At 49.7% G+C, this 14,492-nt stretch overlaps 4 protein-coding genes across 4 annotated transcripts; 2 read left to right on the forward strand and 2 right to left on the reverse strand.

The window, feature by feature from the left end:
• Positions 1–2,038: 2,038 nt before the first annotated feature.
• On the reverse strand, positions 2,039–3,024 carry LOC115346147 (scale keratin-like). Its single transcript, XM_030025864.1, is given in 3 exon segments — positions 2,039–2,269; positions 2,272–2,542; positions 2,965–3,024. Coding segments are annotated over 2 exon segments (363 nt in total). The 5' UTR covers positions 2,522–2,542; positions 2,965–3,024; the 3' UTR covers positions 2,039–2,156.
• A 1,174-nt stretch (positions 3,025–4,198) lies between these two features.
• On the forward strand, positions 4,199–5,162 carry LOC115346545 (scale keratin-like). The gene is given in 2 exon segments (XM_030026659.1): positions 4,199–4,502; positions 4,505–5,162. Coding segments are annotated over 2 exon segments (363 nt in total). The 5' UTR covers positions 4,199–4,366; the 3' UTR covers positions 4,732–5,162.
• A 3,155-nt stretch (positions 5,163–8,317) lies between these two features.
• Positions 8,318–8,741, reverse strand: LOC115346543 (scale keratin-like). Its single transcript, XM_030026657.1, is given in 2 exon segments — positions 8,318–8,338; positions 8,340–8,741. Coding segments are annotated over 2 exon segments (423 nt in total).
• Positions 8,742–12,913: 4,172 nt separating this feature from the next.
• On the forward strand, positions 12,914–13,711 carry LOC115346547 (scale keratin-like). The gene has a single exon (XM_030026662.1). It carries the CDS (start codon positions 12,914–12,916, stop codon positions 13,247–13,249), a length of 336 nt encoding a protein of 111 aa, XP_029882522.1. The 3' UTR covers positions 13,250–13,711.
• Positions 13,712–14,492: the final 781 nt, after the last annotated feature.

Here is a 14,492-nt window from a genome sequence, read left to right on the forward strand (position 1 = left end):
CTCCACCATCGCCCCACAGGCTCTTGCTTGTCTCTACAACAGCCGCCGCCGGGAGAAGCCGGAAGAACACCTCTCTTGAAGCCCGGGTGACAACCTGCCTGCCCCTGCCTTGTGTGTCTTTCTGCAGTGGGTGCTTTCCTGCACTGCAATAAGCAAGCCTGCATCCAACACCTGCCTCTCTGCCTTTCCTTCAAGGCCTAGCGTGGGCTGCAGGGCTCCCTCGCCCTGCACGTGTCCCCCTCCAGCCGGGCCAGGGCAGGCTCAGCCCCAGCAGAGCCCGCTGAGCTCCTTTTTGGGAGACCCCCCACACACGTTCCTGCAGGAGCTCCAAGGGCCCTGCCTGAAGGCAGGTGGCTCCCCTGCCCTGCACGACATGCAGCCCTGGGGTGTTTGCAGGCCTCCAGCCTCCCTGCGCGTGAGCACGCTGCCCCAGGGATGGGAGCCACCAGGAGCAATTCCTGCCGCAGCTCCAGACCTTTGTGCCTCCTTGGCTCAGCTTGAGGCCCTGGAGAAAAAGAAACGGGAGGCTTCCCATTCCCTTCCTCTTCCCTACAACGTCCAGTGCCCTTTCCTCTTTCTTGTTACCCTTTTGCTACTTTTTTTTTCGCTTCTCTCCCCCTTCTTCTTCTCCTTCCCTTCCTCTTTCCCTACCGCTCTACCCTTCTCCTCCCCTCCCCTTCCCCCTTCGTCCTCCTCCTTTCCCTCCTCTCTTCCTTCTTTTTCTACACACCCCCTTCCCTTCCTACTCCTACTTCCTTCCCCTTCCACGCCCTCCCTCCCCCTTCCCTCCCTCTCCTCTTCACCTCCTTCCCCCTTCCGCTTCCCCCATCCCCTTCACCCTCACCCCCACACGGACCAACACACCGTTGCTCCTCGGTTTCTCTGCCGCAGACGCAAAATCACAGAAAACACCGCCTGACTGCTGTGGCAAGCCTTTGCAGGCATCTTGTCATGCCTGCCCCCCCTCAAGCAGCCTCACCCCGAGCCGGCTGCCCAGCGCCGTGGCCACACGGCTTTTGCACGTCTCCAAGGACGCAGACTCCACAACCTCCCGGCCAACTTGTGCCAGGGCTCGTCCACCCTCACAGTGGAGAAAGTGCTTTGGGATGTTAGGCGGAGCCTCCTGTCTTTCAGCTGGTGCCCATTGTCTCTTGTCCTGGCGCTGGACACCTCTGAAAAGAGCCTGGCTCCATCTCCTTGATGCCTTCCCCTTCACCATGCGTGCACATTGTGAGACACTCCCCCCACCCCACCCGAGCCTCCTCAGCACCAAGAGGAACAGTCCCCTCTCTGAGGGCTCTCCCCGGAGGACACGTGCTCCTGTCCCTCCGGCAGCTGTGTGCGGCACTTTGCTGGACTCTCTCCAGTAGCCCCACATCTCTGCCGTGCTGGGGCCCAGCACTGGACACAGCAGCCCAGGGGTGGCCTCGCCAGTGCTGAGTGGAGGCCAAGGACCCCTCCCTCCACCTCCTCCGGCATCAGCCAGGACAAACCGCTGGCTTCCTTTGCCCCACGCCGCCGGCTCATGCTCAGCTCGGCGTCCACGCACCCCCACGGCCTTCCTACAAGCTGCCTCCAGCAGTCGACGGCCATTTCCCAGCACGGGGTTTAACACTGGCTCTCCCTCCAGCCTCCTCTGTGCAGACGCCCGGAGATGCTGCCCTGCTTCTGCGGGGCAGCGGGACCTGGCGGAGCTGCTGCCGCTCCCGGGCTGAGAAACCAGGCAAGGGAGCACTGCCAGCGCCTGCCCTGCCTTCTGCCCTTTCCCAGCTCCTGCAAGGCCCACCAAAAGGCTCTCGCTCCCCTGCCTGCTGCTGCATCCTCCCTCTCCCAACACCACCCCCACCCTCCCCTTGCCCAGGCATCCAGGACCAGTATTTGCCCTCCCACAGCTGCCGGGAACCCCCCCACAGGGTCTTCCCAGCATGGACGTGGAGGGAGGAGACATGACTCGAATGCAGGAAACCTTTATTGTGCCAGAGGAGCAGGAGAGACTGTCAAGAGACGGTGGGCAAGACCCAGAGATGGCCGGATGCACCTGGGCATGGGCAGGAGCAAGGAGGAGAGGCAAGATGGAGAGAGGGGACGGAGGGGAGAAAGGAGAGGAGGTGTGAGGCTGAGGAGGCCCAGGGGCTCTGGGGGCTCTGGGGCTGGGTCTAGCAGGGCCCACAGGTGTCCCACAGCTTCTTGCTGTAGCGGGGCAAGGCACAAGGGCTGCAGGCGGGAGAAGCGTAGGGTCTGCCAAAGGTGCAGAGGCCCCCCGAGCCAGGGTGGCGCCGGCGCCGTAGAGGCCTCCCAGCCCCAGGTTGCCCCCAAAGGCGGGTGCTCCGGAGGAGCCCACCACGGCTTGCTGGGGGAAGGAGCTGAGGATGGGGCCGGGGAAGGTGACGACGACGGGGGGCGGCTGGATGAAGGCCGTCGAGTCGGGGCACTGCCGGGCGCACAGCTCGTTGCAGCTCTCAGCGACGGGCTGGGGGACGGCGACGCCGGTTTTCGGTGGGCACAGGTCGTAGCAAGACATCTTTGCGCGAGAGAGCTGAGCCTGAAAACACACGGGACCCAAGGACAGGCGTCATGAGCGAGGAGGAGATCCCGTGGCCGAGCAGTGCCCTGTTCACCAGGGCTGCCCTGGAGCTGGAGGGGCCAGAGCCGCCACCTTGCCCGCACTGCCTGCCGCTTGCTCTTTGCCCAGCCAGCCCCCCTCAGCGCCCTGCTCTCCGCACCCCTTGCCTTGCCCTCTCTGCACACAGAGGGCACGCAAGCCCTCCCCGAGAGCCTGCGCAAGGCCTGGCTCTTGCGCGTCTGGGCCACGGGGCTCCTTCCTCCTCCCTCCGCCACTTCCGCCCCGCCCTGGCCCTCCAAGCCTGCTGCCAGCACGCCCATGGCCAGCAGTGCTCTCCTGGCCACGGAGTCCCCCCGCCAGCCCCTGCCAGAGGAGGCAGAGAGCTGCAGGCACCCACCTACCCTGTTCCTGAGCAGAGCGAGGCAGGAGCGGCGGATGCCAGCGCTTGCCGAGGGCAGCGCTTTTATGCCGGGCTGGCGAGTGCGGGGAGGAGCTGGCCGCGCTGGGGGCACGTGGCCCGCAGCGGCCGAGCCCCTGCCTCCTCCCTGCGTGGCATGGGGCTGTTTTGCTGATGCTGTTTCCTCTCCAGCCCCAACCTGCTCTATCAGCCCCTGCAATTACCCCGCTTGGATGCTGGCCAGCTGCCACCTAATGGGCCGAATGAGCCCAGCTGTCTTTTCATTATCTCGGTGTGTAAGAGGGCATGCAGCGTGACAAAGGCTGGCTGCGAGCGCCCTGCGTGCCGTAGCGCTTGCCCAAGGGCTTGGTCTCGGGGCGGCCCCTTGCTTGCTTTGCAGAGCCACAGGAAGACCAGGGTCCAGGTGCTGGCCAGGAAGGCGGCCTTGCAAAGGCCTCCCGCATGCCAGGGACCGCATGACGTACGCCGTGTGGCTATTATCCGCAGAGGCGCGAGGTTACGAAATGCCAAATCAAAGGCACTCCTCTCGGGCACTGCCTGCTCAGCACGATGCATCACTCAGCAGCCCAAAGGAGCCGGTCTCCATCCACCTGAAGGTGTTAGCCATCGACCTCTGCAACTCTGGGGGAGAAAAACCCCTCGTGCTCTTCCCTGAGGTGCATGGTGCAAGGAGCACAGACCCCACCTGGGCCCACATGGCACAGGCTCGTGCCAGCCCTCCCCCAGCCCCTCGCAAGTGTCCCGGGAGCCCCATTGCTGGGGGACGGTGCTGGGCCGGGGCTGCCCTTGGGGTGCTGGGGAGATGGGAACTCTGCCTGGTGGCACGACCGCAGCAGCCCCCGGCTGGCTTGGCCCCGCTGGCGCTCGCGGTGTCTCTCCTCCCAGCAGAGCCTGGCTGCGGGCACAGGGCAGACATGTCTTCCCCGGGCAGAGCACAAGGCAGGCAGCGGGGAGCTGCAGAAGCACAGCCCTCTCCTGCTGTGCGCAGACCCCAGCAGGGAGATGCCTGCTATCATTTAGCCCTCGAACCAGAAAGGGGAGGAAAGCCTCGGAAGTGGCAGGTGCTGGCCTGGCGAGGGGATGCTGACTCAGGGAGGGGCAGGAGCTGGACAGCCCCATCATCATTGGCAGGAGGGAGTGCCGCCTCTGCAGACTGGCCCAGGTGGTGCTGAGCAATGGCAGGGCTGCTATAAAAGCTCTGCCTCTGCCAGGCTCCCCCAAGCACTGCTCTGGCCGCCTTAGCCTCTGGGAACAGGGTAAGTCTGTGAGCGCTTCTCCTCCTGGCCCCCTGCTCCGGCCCCGGCCCCTCCGCCTCGGGCGCTCGCCTCTGCTGCTCTCTTGCAATCTCTGCCTTCTTGCAGAGCACCGTCCCATCCCGCGCAAAGATGTCTTGCTACGACCTGTGCCCACCGAAAACCGGCGTCGCCGTCCCCCAGCCCGTCGCTGAGAGCTGCAACGAGCTGTGCGCCCGGCAGTGCCCCGACTCGACGGCCTTCATCCAGCCGCCCCCCGTCGTCGTCACCTTCCCGGCCCCATCCTCAGCTCCTTCCCCCAGCAAGCCGTGGTGGGCTCCTCCGGAGCACCCGCCTTTGGGGGCAACCTGGGGCTGGGAGGCCTCTACGGCGCCGGCGCCACCCTGGGCTCGGGGGGCCTCTGCACCTTTGGCAGACCCTACGCTTCTCCCGCCTGCAGCCCTTGTGCCTTGCCCCGCTACAGCAAGAAGCTGTGGGACACCTGTGGGCCCTGCTAGACCCAGCTCAGCCCCAGGCGCTGCCCCCAGCCCAAACGCCAACACCACCACCCAAGCAGGGCTGAGCTGGCGGGCACGGGGCACTGAGGAGAGCTGAGCATCGCCAGCCCCAGCCAGCGCCTGGGCAGCCGGCAGTGCCACCCACCCTCAGTCCTTCCCTGCCCCTCTCCTCCTGCCCTCTGCTCTCCTCCCCTCCCGTCTCGTCCCAGCTGTCGCATGGGGCAGGAGGTGGACCCGAAAGGCCCTGCGAGGCTGACGGGCCAAGTCCTCGGGATCTGGGATGCCGCGCCAAGGGGGCATCTGGAGCGAGAAGCGATGCCCTGGAGAAGATCCCTCTGCTTCCCCCAACACGTGGCAACCGGCCTCTCTGGGTCTTGCCCACCGTCTCTCTGACAGTCTCTCCTGCTCCTCTGGGCACAATAAAGGTTTCTTGCATCCATCTTGTTTGTCCCTCCCTCCTTTTCCCACATTCAATTCCTGGCAGCTTTGGGAGGACAAATGCTGTTTTCTTCATATTTCACTTGGGGATATCATATGTGTTGTCATTCATAGGAGAGAAGACGGGATTCCTGTTTTCTCCTTCTCCAGCTTCAGAAGAGTGGTGCTCAGCTCAGGGACAATCTTCTTTTCTCTAATTAGGGAGAGGTATTTTTCACTTACGTAGTTGTTGGCATGATTTGCGGTCACGTGATTAGACTGCAGATGCCTCTTCTAGAAATGCATGCATACTTATATACAAATATATGTACAGATATATATTTGGGCCATAATTTTCATATATTAGAGGGTGGTATCTTAGCTACTGTTCACAGTCTTTCAGAAGAATGTGTGATGCTGCTCTCTCACTCTTCAAAACTTTGTACTTCAACAAAACTGTTACTGTATCATATTCAGGGAATTTGTTGCTTTCTAGAGGTCAAAAGCAAATACAGATCATCTGTTTCCTAGTTTTACTCAAGATGACCCATCCAACAACGTGATTTTACCCCTTACTGGTATATGTGTGAGATTAATTGACTTAAGATTAGTGCCATTCAAATTTCTTGGATTCACCCTGTCTTTTTGGAGAAGTAGTGACACGTCAGCATTAAAAGGGAAATTGGGTGTGCTCTTCCCCTTGTTTTTACAGGTTCTGCTTATATTACCACTACTCTCTGGTATTCTCTATTTACAATGTATTCACTCAAGAGCACACAATCTCCCTATTCCTTACCATCACCTATTTGGGGCTACTCAGTGAATTTTTCCTCTTCTGTAACTTCTTTCTGATTATAGCCTGTGTTACACCAGATCTTTTCTCCGTAGTCAGCAGGTGCATGGCTTTGCTCTGTATTACTGAAAATCATACCATTACTATTACTCCCATCAGTTAAGCCATCTTGTTTTACCTGTCTTAAAGTCTGATTCCCTCCTGTTTAATGCCACTCAGCTTTATGTTATCAGCACATAAAAGAGTGCTCCCAAGTTATGTGCCAATGCCATTAATGAAAACAAATAATTTGAGGTTTTCTGAGACTCATTCTTGAGCAACAAATGTAGTAAAACCCCTCCATTCCTATAATTCCCATATAACATTAGACACTGACAGAAATGGTATCTCTATGTACTGTTTTGCAGTCAGACATTAGCTCACCCTGAACAGGCATCCAGCCCAAAGAGAAGCTACGTAATCATGTTAGCTGGATGCTAATAGCTCTCACCAATCTTGTTATATTGGACTAGGCACTTGCTGTCTGACATAATACACATCTAATTGGGTGCTGGCTGGTACCTGCCTGGCACTGCCTCGTTGAGAGTATCAGTGGAAAAGTTAGCAGTTGGAGCTCAGGTGTTCAGCTGTGATCATGTATGATTTACACTGAAGTACTTCTTACAGGCTGTGCGTGAGAGCAAGGACCCTGGTGTTGAGCAGAAGAGAAATGGAGATGAAACCAGGCATCTTCATTTTGTAAAGCTGTCCCAGGAACTGCCTGGGATTGGGCTGAACTAGCTGGGAGGGAAGAGGGCTTTGCTTAGCACAAGAGAGGTACCTGAGCCAAGGAGATGCAGGGCTCGTGTGACACAAGCCAGGAGGTTGGTTGCTGAGCTGCTGGGAATGGCAGCAGTGTCCTTGCCTCAAGCCATGTGAGGATGGAGAGGAGCAGCAGGGACAGAAAGCTATTTCCTTGTACCCAAGAGGCAGGAACCTTTCTTCTCCACCTCAGCTGCTTGGGCTCTTCACACATCCCAGTCACTCATGGTGCAGGGCTCTCAGCTGGGCCCTGCAACCTCCAGTCCCTTCTAAGACCCACCCAGACCTTTCCCAAAAATCCAAGGGCCACGAGGGCAGGCAGTGTTGAGACAGGGAGGATAAAGCAGGCAGAGAGAGGAGAACCTTTCAGGGAAGGGCTTTTTTTTGGTCAAAATGTTTTCAATAAGTATTTGTTAATCAGTAAAAATTAAATGGTAATTTCTTGAAATAAAAGTGAGATTCATGAGTTGAACATTAAATTGCCTGTTAAAATCAGACTTGCTAGTCTATAACACTGACAGAGGGTTGAGATAAAGAAATTGTACATTCATGCACAGACCTTTTCTTTGAAAGAATCTCAGTGAAGTAATAGGTAAATCCTCTGTAACGCATTAGTTCATATTCTTTTTACTTCACCCAGCTGACTTACAGACTCAGCCAAAACTTCCCTGAGGCAATTATCACAGCAGTGATTAAAAAAAAAAAAGGTACTATTTGTTCTTTGCTCATCAGATACCTATCTTAAAAATTGTTTCCCATTGTTTACCTTCCTCCTATTGTTCCTTTTCAGAATATGCTTTGACAGAACTTCAGACCATTTTTTTTTTTACATTGTCTTTGAACACAACTTGATGATTTCTAGTACACCATCTGGGAAGATATAAAATTAAAAGTAGTTCCAGCACTAAATTAACTAGTTTAAAAAAATGGACTAACTCCTGGAAGTCTGGCAACTAGAATAAATAGTGTAGGGGAGACAATAATTGTAGCTCAGTAGCAACAAGAGACAGGCAGATAGGTTTCATAACAGCAGAACTGTGTGTGGCCAGGGCTGTGGGGTCTCCCAAAAGGCAGGTCAGCCGGGCTCTGCTGGGGCTGAGACACTGCCCTGGCCTGGCTGGCAGGGAACACATGCAGGGCGAGGGAGCCCTGCAGCCCATGTGGGGCTTTGAAAGGAAAGGCAGAGAGGCAGGTGTTGGATGCTGACTTGTTTTATTGCAGTGCAGGAAAACACCCACTGGAGAAAGACACATAAGGCAGAGGCAGGCAGGATGTCGCCCTGGGCTTCAAGAGAGGTGTTCCTTCAGGCTTCTCCCAGGCAGTGGCAGTTTCAGGGAGAAGCAAGTGTCCTGTGGGACGATGGTGGAGCTCCACATTTGGGCACTGGCAGGGGCAAGGAAGAGGAGATGAAACAAATGAAGGAGGAAATGAGAAGTTTAATTTATGGAGCTATTCTGACTCCACTGTATTAAGTGAAAGTCTTTGATGCTCTGCCCCTTACTTGGGAGCTCAGTTGAGGATCAAGAATGTATCATGCATTTGCCAGTCATTCTTTAGTCAAGGGATATTTCTATTTTAGCAGGGCCCACAGCTGCCATGGCTGTCTGTATCTGCTGTACCGGTAGGAGTAAGGGCTGCAAGATCCAGAACCATACAGGCCCCTGTAACCCAGAGAGCCCCCATAGCCATACAGAGCCCCACAACCCAGGGAGGAGCCCCCATAGCTATTCAGACCCCCATAGCCCAGGGAGCCATAATGCCCATAGCCAAGGGAGCTCCCATAGCCCCCAAGGACAGGTGCTCCAGAGGATCCCACAACTGAATCCTGTGGGAAGGAGCTAAGCATGGGGCCGGGGAAGGTGATGATGACTGGAGGTGGCTGGATCACAGTTGTAGAGTCAGGGCACTGACAGACACACAGTTCATTCCCACTGTCAGCAAGGGGCTGGGGGCAGTTGATGCCACCAACAGCAGTGGAGCACAGGTCGTAGCAAGACATCTTGCAGGGGTGGAAGTCAATCTACAAAAGGTGATTTTACCAAGTACAAGACATTATTTACATATATATAAGTGCTATAGAGTTCACTGACTTTCCTCAGAGAAGAGTGCTTTGAAGTACACCAATTTGCCCATGTCTATTAGATATGAAAATTGAAGCAGAACAGCCAAATTATTTGCTCAGATGCTTTGGTGAGTCAGTGGATCAGCAAGGACTGGAACTCCAAGAATGGAGTGTGCTGTTATGCCTGATTTCATGACTCTAACTTTCCATTCCCACTGATCTCCTTTGTGCTGAGCCTTGTCAGAACAGGGATTATAAGTCATTGTGTATTAAGATTTGCTCAGTAACTTGTTTGATGAGACCATTACAAGGGAATTGCAAAGATTATCGTCCCCAGTTTCCAAACATTTAATCAGGGCAATGAGATATTACGACTAACTTAACAACACAGTGCGTTCATTACAGGCCCCAAACTCTTTTGAAAAAGTCTCACCCTAAACAACTTGACTCCATCAACATGAAAAACCCAGTGCTTCACCTGTCAGTTCCTTAAGTTGTCTCCATGATCCCTCTTTCTCTTAATTAAATAAATTTCTTACAGAGCATTTTCAACAGCTCTCAATTCCTCTCTGTGCCCTACTGTATCTAAGCCAGTGCCTTATCTCTGGTAGTATTCATGCCCATTTATCTTGAATTAATATAAAAGCACTTTGAGTGATCTGTAATAGAATAAACTGGAGAAGGTCTGCTTCTAAGCTCAGCATTTCCCTCTGAACCATAAAGATTTAAAATTTTTCAAATAATTTCCAGTTACCCATATAAACAAACAGAGAAGAGGAATGCATATTGAACTAGTCACATCATTTCTTCAGCTGTTGGAAGTAACCTAATAATGAACTTAATTTTCTGCCATATCAAGAAACTTTCAGTTTTCTTTGAAATTAAATGCCAACCCTGAATGCAGAGAATAGCTGTCCATAATACTTTTAATCATTTTTGTAAGCTTCATCTTTTCACCTAAAATTTTACCCACTAGTTCTTAATGGAAGAGACCATCCTAGATTAAATTGTACAGCAAAGGGCTATTCCAATAGCTGTAAAGAGCAGATTCAGACTTACTCAATTCACTGAGAAGAACAAGCAAAGAGAAGAGGTTGGAAGAACCCTGAGTGGAGAGAACTTTTATACAGTTCAGACTGCCTGAGGGATGAGAAGTTGGTTTTGTGAACGTGGATCTAATTAGTTGACACAGCACATTTTTTGTATTGATAGCTCCGCAAAGTGATGAAATTGTTTTGCTTTGTTTTTGTTTATTACTTGATTTCAATTATCATGTAACATAACACACACATTACATCATGCAAGGTTCTTTCATCTAAGAGTCAGGGGTGAAATTAATGCATCTTTCATCCTAAAACATGATTCATGAAATTAATATCAGTTTTCTATTCTCTTTGGAGTTGCACCACATAGTAAGCTGCTTATACATAGATATTCTTCTTTTGCTGTATTATATGACAAAGATAGTCAGACATTTATCAGAAATAACCTGCTGTGAGGTGTTTCTTTTGAAGTCCCTTACATAAGTTTTCTCTCTTCTTAAAGACAAAATACAGTCTATCATTAAATCCTCAGCAAGGTGGGCAATATTTTTTGTGTGATTAGGTTTATTTCTGAGATGTGATACAATTCATATTGGAGTCCATGGAGGATTCTCAGTACTCTGTGAATCAAATTATATTGTGAACATTCCTGAACACACAGTGGCAGATGTCCAAAACAGCCTTAGGTTTTATCTCACCCCCAAACTACAGCTTAAAGGTGAATTTAGTTCTGAAAGGAGAGATATTTATATTTTTAATGCTCAGGATCAAAAGCTCAAAATAATCAAAGTGTACATTGAATTAATATCTAAATTTGTGATTTACTGAGATAGATGTGTGTTTTTGTAGAAGTTATATAGGAGAAACCCCAAATTTAACTGTATTAGAAAAAAACCCAACTTTCTTTTTTGAAGGAAGGAGAGCTGTGAAGTGAGATTTCAGAGTAACAGGCTAAGCCGCGGTCTAATAACATTATCAACTCAATAAATTCATCCCAGAATATGCAATTTTTACTGGTGTCCCACTTGCTTATCTTCTATGTGTTATCTCTGCCCTTCTTCTGGCATGCCTGCAGGTACATTGAACAGGCTCCTTTTGGCTGTTCAAAACTGCTCAGACCTACAGCTTAAATCAAAGACCATTCACAGGTCTTAAAGGATTCCTGCAGGTCTTATTTCACCTGTGTATCCAATAGATAAAAGCAACCTTTTAGACATCAAAGTATCTAAAGTGTCATCCAAGTGACATCAAAAAGTGGACAGATTCCCAGTGAATTTCTGAAATCATAAGCAGTCAGGGATACTCAAAACTTTCAGCTCAGTTTGATCCACAAGTTTGAGAGGGTGCATTTTCCTGAAGTTTCCTTTAATTTCTGCTTACTCCTCAGGCATCCTTGATCCTGGTCTACAACCGATCTTGCAGCTAACCCCATCATTGATGGCATCTTTCAATAGAGAGCAATTATGAGGTGGGAATCTGCTGGGAAAGGCAGATGCTGGCTTTTGCTGAGGTTTCTTTCTTTGTTTATGCCATTATTGTAATACTATATTATTATCATGGTTATCATAATCGTCAACATGGTTATCTTCAGACCACATATTATTTCTAAATTATGAGCTTTTCCAAATCTAGAGATGAATATGCAGATTTCCTAAGCTATAATACAGAAAAAAGCCATCTCAAAGTTCTACAAGAACATTCCAAGAGATTTTCAAATACCTCATGAGCACCCATTACTAGCTTGTACATACTGTGTCATAATTATATAAAACGTATGCCTTGATGCATACACCCCCCTATTATAAGAGATTATCACATTAAAATAGGTAAGTTAAGGTCACTTGGATCTTTCCCTTAATCAGTTCATTGTTTATTACACTTTTTGGACCTTCCAGATTATTGTGTTTGCATTGAGTAGCTGGAGGTAGAAGTGCACTAAGTCTGCAGAAAGAATGTTTTTACCCTTGTTATTTGTCTCCAGCCTTCATTTGAGATAGTAAAATAAATTCCATTTTGTCTCAAGGTATAACGTTGATTACACTAAAAGACCTATAACTGGACAAAAGAAATTACTGTCCTCCTGTCATCCTAATTATGCAGGACTTAAATCAAGTCAGCTTACTTCCTCCCCTAATGCTAAAGAGAGCAATAGAATACAAAAGTAATTCCACACATAAAGCCTGGAGATATTAGAAAGGTCTGTGGTGGAGTGTGCATGTCACACTATGTGTGGGTTTGAAGTGCCTGCAACGCACAAGCAATAAGCAAAAACAATTTCAGCACTTTGAGGAACTACCTGTTCTATAATTTGGGGTTGGTACCTAATTATGAACTCACACATACGATGCCTAATGTCCTCCAGGCAACCAACAGCTGTATAAAAGCTCTTTGCATTAAGTCTTTCTATCCACTCCTCACACCTTTCTCACCTTCGTGAATTGGGCAAGTCAGATTTGTCTCAAACTTTGCTAAACTTAAAATCAAGAGTTCTTGACAGCAAGTTAACTCAGGACCAAGTCCTCTCCAGTTACTGCCAGGCTGGCAGTGATGTCTAGATTATTTGCTGCTGGAAATAATGTTTGGTTTCTCATTTGTTACTAGGTCCTGTAAAGATAGGCTGCAGAAAAACGGTATATCAAGCAGTTTTAAATCCCAAACTTGTAACATTTTAGCATGCCAAAGAATTCCTTGACTATTTTAGGAAGTAAAGAATAATTCATATGCATGGTTGGATACAGTTGCATTTAGCAGAGTTCTGCTGAGTTTATAACAGGAAAGATCAAAATTATCAAGCAGAAAACATCAACTAATAACAATGTAATACTATCAAAAATAGCTCATCTGGAAATACCAAAGATACAATTGAAAAGTACACTACTTTGTCATACTAAAGTCAAAACTAGCCTCCAGATTACACTGCTAGGAAGAACAGTAATAGAAAATATGTTTACTTCCCAGATTTGTTACTGAGACCCTGTTGGACTGCTTCATCATAACCTAATGTTTCATATTTCTTTAATGTTAACATAAATGACCATGTTTTAGACTGACTTCCATCCTTGCAAGATGTCTTGCTACGACCCGTGCTCCACCTCTGCCTGCGGCATCACCGGCCCCCAGCCCCTTGCTGAAAGCTGCAACGAGCCGTGTGTCCATCAGTGCCCTGACTCCATGACTGTGATCCAGCCACCCCCAGTTATCATCACCTTCCCTGGCCGCATCCTCAGCTCCTTCCCACAGGATTCAGCTGTGGGAAACTCTGGAGCACCCGTCCTTGGGGGCTATGGGGGCTACAGCTCCCTGGGCTATGGAGGCCTGTATGGCTACGGGGGCTTCTCCCTGGGTTGTGGGGGTCTGTATGGCTATGGGGTCTCCGTGGGTTACAGGGGCCTGTATGGCTAGGGTAGATCCTATGATTCTGGCTCTTGCAGTCCTTATTCCTACCAGTACAGCCATGGCAGCTGCGGACCCTGCTAAATCCTACAGAAATATCCCAAATGAGCTATAACCAACAAATGAGATGTGATGGTTTCACAGCTGAAGAGATCTGAACCTCCACTGCTCTGTTCCAAGACCACAGAGCTGTATCCCTTCAGCCCCCTTTGAATTTCTCCTCTTCTACTTCCAGTTTCTGCCTTAATGCTTCTCCCATGACATTTCCATGTTGCCTGGGGTAAACATGTAACAAAGTTGCCCAAAACAGTTCCTGTCTGTTCAAATCAACAGCTAAGACTCAGGAAGAAAGGAAAAAAAAAAAAAAAAAAATCAATCACGTGTGAATGTATCCCTGACTGGAGAACTGTACTTGGAGATTCTGAAAATGTATTTCTTTTCTCACTATCATTAAAAGTTTACTGCATCAAAGTTGTCATGTTCTGGCATTCTCTTCTCATGTTTTCACCCTTATTATTTGTCTTGGGAGAAATCTAACCTATGCAGCTGTCAGTAACAGTTTAAACTATGAAGTTGAACTTCCTGCCCCAAAAAATCAGGGATTTTAAGTGTACAAAAGCAGCACAAAGCCCTCAGCACAGAAGGAACTACTGTCCTGCCCTCCCCATTTTTCAGATAAAGATCCTTGACATTTTTTAAGAATTTGGCTTCTTGGTGGTACATCCACTGGTTACAGATTAGTAGTGGTAGAGAAATGAAACGGTAGATTACTAATTTTAAACCCTTTCCTAAAAAAACATTAGGCTTTAGTAAGAATTTCTTCCAGGTAAGTCTTTGATTCATCTCCTTGAACGTCAGGTTCTCACTCTAATACTTAAACTCCATCCTCAGTAATAGTCTCTGCAGAAAGTTTAATTCATTTTCCGCCAAATCCTTAAAGAAAGTTTTCTGGGCCATACAAGGGAACTTTTAAATCTGAAGTGTGGGTAATGGTCTTTCTGTATAATAATGAAATCTAAGGTGTTGGGTGTTTCTTGACAGAAAAACAGCTACTCCATAGAGCTACCCCAAGGGCTAATTCATCTATGCCAGCAAGAACAGCTGGAACAGATAGAACAGAGTTATAGTGCCTGGAAAGCTTAAAAGGTAGAAAAAATCATAACCCTGTATACGTATCCTCAACACTGTTGTTGTGTTTCCCAATTCCTTCTGCCGGGGAAACCCTCACAACAGAAACCCCCATTTTCAGCTG

The sequence above is a fragment of the Aquila chrysaetos genome, chromosome 9 (assembly GCF_900496995.4).
Source record: "Aquila chrysaetos chrysaetos chromosome 9, bAquChr1.4, whole genome shotgun sequence".
In the NCBI taxonomy this organism is placed as follows: domain Eukaryota; kingdom Metazoa; phylum Chordata; class Aves; order Accipitriformes; family Accipitridae; genus Aquila; species Aquila chrysaetos.

Bases quoted from the DNA above. Each gene is read 5' to 3' on its own strand.
- LOC115346547 (XM_030026662.1), top strand. From the start codon at position 12,914: ATGTCTTGCTACGACCCGTGCTCCACCTCTGCCTGCGGCATCACCGGC.